The sequence below is a fragment of the Strongylocentrotus purpuratus genome, unplaced genomic scaffold, assembly GCF_000002235.5.
Source record: "Strongylocentrotus purpuratus isolate Spur 01 unplaced genomic scaffold, Spur_5.0 spur5_scaffold_13, whole genome shotgun sequence".
Classification (NCBI taxonomy): Eukaryota; Metazoa; Echinodermata; class Echinoidea; order Camarodonta; family Strongylocentrotidae; genus Strongylocentrotus; species Strongylocentrotus purpuratus.
Window position 1 is genome coordinate 461,163 of NW_022145598.1, and position 10,419 is coordinate 471,581.

Below are 10,419 nucleotides of genomic sequence, written 5' to 3' on the forward strand. Positions count from 1 at the left end.
AATTCAGACGCTGATGAGTTGTTGGTCGAGCATTTTTGTTTCCTTTATTCCGACAGAATTATACAATCAATCAAAATAAGTTTGATACCAAAAGAAAGCTAACGATTAGTATTTTCATTAACCGCTTGCCCCCAAAGTCTCTTGACAACAGTGAAACGAGTGAGAGCTTGCGAGATCGGCCAAAGTGTGATTGAAACTCGCTATTTGCTCTTCTCCAACGCAAAAAGAGACGACATTGTGCTGGATAAATGTATTTTTTCCGACAAAAGTACAGAAAATTTGCATATGGTATTTTTATATTATACTTTATGAAATGTTACCCGAGTGACTTCCGGGCGCCCCAATGCTGGAAAGAAACGCACATTTTAGAAAACTTCACTTTTTCATGGAAAAATGCTTATTTTGTTCTATGCACGCAAGTCAGATTGAGCGGATGATACAACGTTTCCATATGGAATGTAAAGTAAAAGCTATTTCAGATATGTAATTTAAACTGTGGTGATTTTTCTTCAAACGTGTAAGTAAATGACTACTGCATGCAACGAAGTTCCAACGTGTAATTACTTAGTTATGTGTTTTAAGATACAGAAATGTGAAGGTTGCTACACTTACGTCATAATTCAAAAAACAAAACAAGAAAACGTAGTGGTTTACCACAACATATCTGAACGATGCTCAATTGCTTATAAATTACTTGTTGCCTGAATTCACCTCTGACAAAAAAGTAACTGTATCTACAGAAACCATCACCTCTGACGGAGGACCGACTACATTTACAGAGCCAGGCACTTCTCAAGTAGGACTGACTGTTACCACCAAAGGAACCACATCAGATTCTATCGCAGGACCGACCAATTCCATCGTCACGAGTCTCTCTGGAACGGTTTCTGGACCTGGTCTAACTAGCGACTCATCGTCTCCTCCTGAAGGGAGTACCATGAGTAAGCAAGTTCTTGAAAATTGGATTGAAAATTAAGATATACCGATGTCGTATTATATAGGCATAATGTGATAACAAGAAAGAAATCTCGTTCATGTACAAGTGTTCGCAACTAAACACGTTTTAATCGATACCTTCACTGCTAAAAAGTCGGGCAGATGTTACTGGGTAAATCGAAGTTGGGCAAATCTTGTCCGATAATTGGGATTTTTTTTCTCCCAACCATTTACTGTATGAAGTTACCTCATGAAAGGTAAAACATAGGTTGGTTAGGTGTTACTTGGCACATCGATGTTGGGCAAATGTCGTCCAACAATTGGGTTATTTCCTACCAACCATGTAGCAACCGATGAAATAATTGGGGAATGTTATTTTCGGTTATTTTCTACCAACATTAATACCAGGTACATGTATTTACAGAATACATTGGGCAGATGTAACTGGGCAGATGTAACTGGGCAAACGTCAGTCGGGTAACATTATTTTACAACAATAATGTTATAATCTTAATAGAGGTGTCATGGTCGAGTGGATTTGTCACACGACTGTAGATCACAAGGTCCGTGGTTCGAGTCGCGGCACTAATGTCCTTTTGCATATAATATTTTATCCAACTTAATTGCCCGACTAGTGTCTAATATATGCTAGACATTATGGTGAGGATTGGGTGAATTTCTGATTGGGTAAATTTTTGTTGGTTAAAAGTTGGGCATTTTCTTTTTGTCCAGCACCGGGTAAATCATGCACAAATCTGTAATCTACCCAATAGTTGGTTGGACACATAATCGCCCTCAAGTTGGGTAAAAAATTGGCAATTTTTTACCCAATATTTTTTAGAGTGTTCGAGCTATTCGTATAAAATAGGGAAAACGTAATACAACTTTAATGTAGCAATTATCAATTAATAATGACAAAGATGATGATGAAAATAATAGAAGAGACAACAATAATGATATGATAAGCATTTGTATGGTGCCGTATTTTTAGAGCTTCTTTTCCGAGACAACAAGGAAAAAGAAGACTCAGAATGTTCGGGTGCCATATTCTCTACTTCCCTCTCTGAACACAATATAGAGGTATGCATTTTACTGCTCTTACTCCATATTCCTGTCGGTAAATGGTAACGATATTGGGTACTTGTTTTACACACAGCTCCATATGCAGCTATAGGTGGTGGAGTTGTAGCAGCAGTGGTGGTATTTATCATTGTCATCATTCTTGTCTATAGATGCAAGTGAGTATGGGGACTTTCAAAAGTTATGAATAGTCCTTTAAATGTTGAATTATGTACGCGTACGCAGATGTGAATTCACATTCAATAAATCATCAGTATATTGTAATATCTAAGATATTTCAAAAACACAACTTTTAAAAGCTTCTTTTAGGCAGTTTTTTGTATTTTGTTTGGGATGATGATCCTCTCTTTAAAAGAAAAATGCACTTAATAATTTAACATGTTAAAAGCGAGGTACACAAGATGAGTTTTTTTTATTGGGGGGGGGGGGGGGGGGGAGGGGGAATAACATGACGCCGGATATACTCTCTGACAAACACTTTACTGTTAAAAATTAATTGCAAAGTGTACTGAGAAACAATTCAGTCAGTGATAATGAGTCTACCCGGCCATTGTGTTTAACATAGATTGTTTTTTCTCTTTATTCATTCCCTCCCTCCGTAGGTGCAAACTGAAACAGGACCAAGATTATGGTGATAGTGACACACGGCGCATGAGCATGAAGGTAAACTATCCAGAATCTAGCCGCGAAACTTAGAATTTGGCATAGAATCTAGGACTCATACCTTACATGGGCTAGGAGATCCATGGGTTACTACTGTACTTGCAATTACTCTGTTTAAGGTCTCCTTGTTTGTTTTATGTCTTCAAAATCCTTAATACTTTGTTATGTTTGTCATCAGAATATTTCAATAACAACCCCTATACTAGTTATCCTCGCTCAGCAATTGACAAAACTAAATTAATTATTCCCAAACGCAGACTCTCGTCAATTGAACGAAGTTTTGTAGTCTGTGCCTGCATAAAGAATGTAGACCGACTTTTCATCAGTAAATCAGAATCATAACATGTCTTCGTGTTTTCAAAAAATCCTTGAACACCCCCCCCCCCCCCCCCCTACCCTGGTGATATAACACATTTGATATGTTTACTTAATTTGTAGGCTTATAATTATTATGATCCTCTTTAGGCTTTTGATCCTCTCGTTATAGCGTTATGATGCTTTTTTTTTTTAATTGTTTGGATATATCCCCTCTCAATATTGGATATTACTATAATTATATCCTTAAGGACGACCAGCAAGGTGAGATTGAGAAGGATGCCTTCCCGGCCCCAATAAAGAGACGAATCACGCTGGTAGAATATGTCAACCTGAAGTTTAGAGGCAAGCCAGGAGTAATGGAACCAGAGTCTAGCCACCGAAACCCGACATACGACGCAGCAGGTGAAAACGCAGTAACTTCGAAGGAGGCAGACGATTTTGACGGGTTGTATGCAGTGTCGACGAAACATCGTCCAAGACCTGACGGCGGAGACGAGGAACAGGATGCGAGGAGCATATATGCCGTACCAGCAAAGGGCCGACGGAGCAAAGTGCCCCATGATGCATCAGCGCAATCGCTTCCGGATAAGTGCGAGGAGGATGCTGGGGATTTGTATGCGGTACCGGAGAAGAACAGGAAAAGCAAAGTGTCCCAGCATGTCCCAGTTCTTCCACATACAGATGACCTTGAAGCCATGTACGCTATGCCGAACAAGCCAAGGTTTGAACAGGAAGATGATGGGGATACAACTGAAATGGTGGAAAATGATTTATACGGATCGCAATGACTTGTCATTCCTTCAACTGTACTTCCTTAGTGTTTTTTTTCTTCATGTTTCTTATATCATTCTATATAGTTTATGCTTTATTCTGACATTTGCAATTATGGAAAACTTAACCCGAGAATAAACATTGGTGATCCTGACAGGTTTGTTGTAGTCGTGCCCATTAATCGACAAGATACCTCGCCAAAGTGTTTAAGAACATCCTAATTCAAGAATAATACAGTTTCTCAGCTCGACATGGGCTTCGCCATTTTCTTGATAACGTGATGTACGCTTAGTCTTGTAATCAAGTAAATGTATTCAAATTAATGGATATTTTCTTCCCAGGTGTGTGTGGAATGAAGCATTTATTCACCTGCTATTCACCTTCCTACTACAACTACCAGAGCGTAAATTGCATAAATAAGTTTGTGTTCTTTTGGGGGTAAAGGTTTCGAATGAATTAACAAGATTTGTCAACTGTTATATTTCTTTGTATTGTAAAACAAATGTACTACACTGATTGTTCCCTGTTACATATTTTTCACCAAATATAACTTTAACCTGCTCAGCTATGATTTTTCCTTATTGGAAAGTAACGGTTTTGTTGATGAATTAAAAAGTCTTTCCAGGTAAAGCTTGATGCATGGTGCATGTACTTCGCCTAGTACGTGACAGCTTCAATGAAATGACTGCATCCATGTCATGCTGAAAGGCTATACATCATGCAAAGAATATCTTCATTTATCTTGATCTCTTGTACATTTGTGTAAGGAATATTTTACATCAGAAGCCAGGAATAAACCTCGTTTTATAGAATACCTATACTTAAAGATAAACTTGAGTTCTGGTAAAAAAAGAAAATGAATTCTCACAGAATCTAACGAAACTTACACTGAATGTTCAAGATTACAAATAAATGTCATGTGCCAAACAATTTTGGAAGAAAATGTATACTGGCTGAGTAATGAGTATAGAAAGATGAGGAAATCAGAGTAGTACTCACCCCGACATCATGTGTGTTGTTGTCCCATATACATCTTTCTGTATTACCATCATCATCCTCGCCATCATTGTTATCATTGCGATCAAAATATTCAGTGTCATTAACACGTATTATTAAGAACAATACATATATTTTGTGTAGCTATCTTATGTCAACCATATTAATTGCTGACTGCGGTGGAATTTTAAAATTTGTCTCATGTATTTCGTAAAATATATTCTTTGCTTTATTATTTGAATTTTGCACATTTGTCCAAAGTAAAAAAAAAGAAAGAAACATTAAACGGTGATGGGAACATAATGTATTATTCGAAAAACAATATGCATATTTATATTTAAGGTCTAATTTTATTAAAGACGGCGTATGCTTTATTGGTTGTTGGGTTGGTTTTAATAGCCCCCAAAAAGGGTATCTGATTTTTTTTAAAAGTAAGCAACCAAGTGACTTTTGATATGGTAATGAGGATTAATACCTTACCAAAGGGCACTAGTGCATGGGCTTGGTTTTGAGCCCGGGAAATCTCGGTTACGTCACCACTGCTCTGGTACCACTGGTCCATCGTGGCTTCTTCTGAAGTTTACATTTCATGAATTATGCATGGATTAAGCGTGTCGACAAAAAAAAAATTGAAGCCAATTTCTTATCTCTTCCTCACAGAATAAAATAATATAAATATTTGAAGGGAAAACAAATCGTTATTCGGAAAAAGATGATATCCTAATCTGGAATTATTGTACTGCAATAAATGAAAACTTATTTGGAATTTGCCGTTCATGAAATTGACTTTTCTTTAATAATTGCTACAGTTTACATTAAACGAATCATATTTTGATATGACTTTGTAAGATGATGTGTTTCATTATGAATCGTAGCCCACTACATAGTCTCTCTCTTTCTCTCTCTATAGACTTTCTCTTGCACTTTCAGCCTCCTTTTCTTCTTTCTATAGCTATATATGTCACTTGATGTTTATACAGTGAAACCTGTCTATAAAGACCACCCAAGGGGAGACAAGCATAATGGCAAGTGGTTCACATGTGCCTAGAGTACATGTTTCAACGAGAAAACATTTTCAAGGGAAACACAAAATGTGGTCGCTAAAGTAGGTTTGCCTGTATTAGCATGACGAGACAATAGAAAACTGGATCACTAGATTAAAAAAGAGTGAGCGCAATAAAAGCTTACAATTTATTCTTACTAAGTCATACATGTAGTTATCGTAATCTTGATAATGATACTGGAATTGCTCCGAGAAGATTTACATCATCCCGGCAATAGACAGAACAAAATTCCTTTATCCTAGATGTTCAAGAATCGGTCAGTTTGAAGTCGGTATATTGAGTAGATTTTTAGGTGTGACTGGCATAACAACGAGTAAGCGTGTCACAACTATCTCTCTTCAAACGCTATGGTCCACATGCAGAGCCATCTAAGAACACACTTAACAACGGCACGGGTTGTCCACAGAGTTTGGCTAACTTGGTTTCAGTTGGTCACAGAAGGGCATATATTCTTTTGATTCGTGCTTTCCCAACAAACAGTAGGCCAATTCGCCACAATGTGCCAAACTCGATCCGGGAGGCGCATATCTTTTTACACAACTGTTTAGCCATTTTCACGAAAAAATTCCTAGAAGTGCTCTGGTGAAAGAGTCTAAGGGCGTGTTCACACCGCAGTGAGATAGCGCGGTCTATCGTAGCACCCCCTTTTTTGAGAGGTCCTGTTGCCATGACGCGTGACGTCATGAGGTCAGAGCGGTCAAAGATTTCGCGCGCTATTACGAACTAGAAGTGTTGACCGCTCTTACCTCATGACGTCACGCGTCATGGCAACAGGACCTCTCAAAAAAGGGGGTGCTACGATAGACCGCGCTATCTCACTGCGGTGAACACGTACACCGCAATGAGATAGCGCGGTCTATCGTAGCACCCCCTTTTTTCTAGCGCGCGCTAGACCACGCTATCTCTCGTGGACCACCCCCAAGAGGTGCTCCAGTGGTACGCCGTTTTGGCTCGCCGTGGCTCGCTGTTGGGCGGACCAAAACGACGTTGTACCTCCCACACCGCAGAGATAGCGCGGTCTAGCGCGCTATCTCTGCCGGTGTGAACAGCCTCTAAGTCGTCAGCGCACTATTATATGTGCAAGCACGTTAATTGACCCAGGGAAGGGAAGATGGTAGAAAAGGGAAAACAAGGATAGTGGAGAGGATATGGAGAAGGAAAAACAAGGAAATATATAACTAAAGAGAAAAGGAAAAGTCAAAGGAAGAACATAGAACTACCTAACGGACTCATAAGAGCTAAGTGTAGACTATAGTATAAAGAACTATACGTATAAGTAGAATATAAGGAACAACAAAGCAATATATATAAAAAAAGGAGAACATGATAGATTGAAGGAAAAACAAAGAAATATATGACGAAGGAGAAAAGGATAGATTGAAGGAGTAAGAAGGGGTAAGACACTTTTTTCTTTTTGGGGGGGGGGGGGGTGTCGAAATTTGAAAAATTGACATTTTGTCCCGTTGGGGGGGGGGGAAGGGGGTAAGGTCACCTTTTTTAGGACAGCCATTGGCATAATTTATTTATTATTATTATTTTTTTAAATCTCAAAGGGGGGGGGGGGTCAGCCCAACCCCCCCCCCCCCCCCCCTTGCGTACGCGCCTGGTCAGGCCACTCCTGAAGTATGCGTGTCCTGTGTGGAATAACTGACTCACAAAACAGCAGATTGCACCTCTAGAAAGGATCCAGAGGAGAACCCTAAAAATCATCCTAGGTCCTTGTTTCACATCATATGACGCTGCCCGCGAGACACTGGACTTGTCATCCCTACTTGATCGAAGAAATGATTTATGTCTGTGCCCGGTATGCCATCACACTTCTTCTGGTCCATCCACCTTGTCCTCTAGAAGTATATTTATTTGGATATGGTGTATGGGGAGAGGGGCGCTTTGGATTACCTGCATTCAATTTGCACTCGTGCATCGGATTCCCTTTATTGCAATGACGACCTTCGTCATTGCCTTGTTTTTTTTCACATTCTTCTTATTAATATTCTTACTTCTTCTTCCTTCTTCTCCTTCTTGTCGTCCGGAATCCCATTCGTTTTGCACGTAGTGCTTGTTATTCCTAGTTAGGTGCTTTCCTTATGTCCTTTTCATTTCAAATTTCATAGGCATAGTCTCTAACATCTCATCAAGGTTACTACAATCTTCGATTCTCGAAATCACTCATGCATAACCGTCCAGGCGCCATTTTGTCCGTTTCTGGTCCATTTTGAGGCCTTTCTTTCTTCCTTCCTATCTCCACTATCCTAGATCCTACAAACTTCTAACAAATTCCTCTAGATAGTCTAAGAGATGTTCTTTTATCTGCGACAAATAACCTGACCTTCAAAATGCCATCTTCGTACTCAAAATTCAAATCTGAAACCGACTCCGTCAAAAGTCTCTCAAATTCTTGAAAAGTTTACCCCTAAATAATCTAAAACTGCCATAACTTTCTCATATAAATTCAGTTTTGTATATAAATCTTACAGTATCTTTATCTCATATTTGCACATAGCCATGTCAAATTTCACGCTCCAATAGCTTTGCAAAACATAAATAGCGCCCTCTAAAGTTCTAGGAATTGGCTTTCTCTCTGTGGCCGTATCTCCATAATGGTTCGGCTAACCCGTACCCTTTTTTGGATTTAGATACTTGAAGATATGCCCTTTCCAGCCATATTCAAAATTATATACCCTATCACTGACCAAATTTGAGAAAGTTGCCCTCCAAATTCGCCATTTTCAAGAAAATTCCGAAATAACTTCAACTTGCTCTAAAATGGTGATCTTTAGACCTACATCAATGCAACCTGGCAGACACATGTATCCATATACGTGACAACTGTCTGCTAAATAAATTGTAATGCCCTCTTCGCCAAGTTATCGCCAAAAATGATGAATTTCCTATGCTTTACGTAATAGCGCGTTTGATGCGTGTAGTACGTTTTGCGCAGATGACAATGGTGTCAAACTGACCGCACTGAAGTGCCCTTTCGAATAATACCAAGTATGGTATATGTTCACGCAGAAAATTGTGAGTAAATCGCATTTGAACAAGGGTCACTATACGAATTCCTCCGAGTTTCCGCCCTATTATAACACGTTTCGGCCATGACGTCATTTTTAAAGACTGTTGTTCGGTTGTGTTAGTATGGGCGGCCGTTCGTGCCAAAGCACGCGTCGCAACATGTTCATCATGCACCAAGTCCCATTGGTTTTGCACGCAGTGCTTGCGAGCCCTTTCTAGATCCCTTCCTCTACTCCAATTCCCTTCAAAATTCGTAGGCGTAGTCTCTAGCATTCCTTCAAGGCCACTAAATTTTTCGTTCTCCAAAAACCCTCATGCGTGACCGTCCAGGCACCATTTTTTCCCGTTTAGGGCCGTTTTGGTGACCTTTCTTTCGCCGTAACTATCTCCACTATCACAGAAGCTACAGACTTCTTACATATTGCTCTGGATAGTCCGAGAGTAGCTCCTTCGTTTGGCACGTATAAACATGGCGTCATTGCACGCACATCGTTGTGACACGATTGCATTTCTAGTTCCATTTATAATCAGGAACATTTGGGTGGCTTGAAGATTTGTTGTCGTTGTGGTAGGCCTGACCTCCCACCCCACCCCAACTACTGGATCAGGTCATCTGCTTATCGCAATAAACGAACTATGAACGATTATTTACAATTGTAGAATATCATGTTTCGCACACTTACCCCATTGCCTACTGGAACCGGGTGGTCCCTGTATTAAGCCTATGGGAACTACATCATTCAGTAGTCAACGGGTTACATGGAAAAAAGACTAGATGTATATGTAGTAGTAGTAGTAGTTTTAGTAGTAGTAGTATTGTAATAATAGGGACTTTTATATTCTGCACAACGAGATCGTGGACTGCCCTTTTACGGCAATGCGACGTCCTTGTAAGGCACTGGCAGTGACGTCACATTGCCTTAACAAAAAAACTTTTAAAGATGCGCAGGACTCGAAAAAAAAAAAGTCAACGAGCGGCGGGGCGTATTTCATATGCGTTCCCGAACAATCAGAAACATCGCGGAGGAGGGGGGGGGGGGGGGGAATAATGGCCCCGGCCTCATTAGGGTTAACTCAAGGATTAATACTTTGTGCAACACGATGGCTTTGCCGCATTACCAATTCCAGATCTCGATTAGCCCCATATCAACCATTTTAACACCAGTAGATATTAATCTTGAACTGGAGACATAAATCCTATGATAAATAAAATGTGGCACAGGGAGATTGTTAATGTGGCATAGAAAGAGTTTTGTTTAGAAGGAAACAAAAAAACTCCCAGACAGGAAAAAATACCCTGCATAGCCCGTGATTCTCTTTTCTTCTTCCTTTTCACATACTTTTTTGGCCGGTGTTGAGCCTGGAGCCGTCATTGAAATTAGTCTCTCGGTAGACAAGATTTGAATAGCAGCTCCTCTTGTCTAAATCAAGCTCACGCTCCAATCACCACCCCATTTGTGTTATCCCACGAACGCATAACAATTAAAATTCATTTTTAATAGCACGAATGACACGAAAAGATGAAATGAGGAAGTTATGTAGGAAAATATTTTGAACTTATAATCACTGTGACTCA

General features: G+C 39.7%; 1 protein-coding gene across 1 annotated transcript; it reads left to right on the top strand.

Annotated features, from left to right (window-relative positions):
* The first annotated feature begins 858 nt into the window (after positions 1–858).
* On the top strand, positions 859–4,587 carry LOC105447180. The gene is made up of 4 exons (XM_030983749.1): positions 859–941; positions 2,093–2,174; positions 2,619–2,679; positions 3,246–4,587. Exons 1-4 carry the CDS (start codon positions 938–940, stop codon positions 3,783–3,785), a joined length of 687 nt encoding a protein of 228 aa, XP_030839609.1. The 5' UTR covers positions 859–937; the 3' UTR covers positions 3,786–4,587.
* Positions 4,588–10,419: the final 5,832 nt, after the last annotated feature.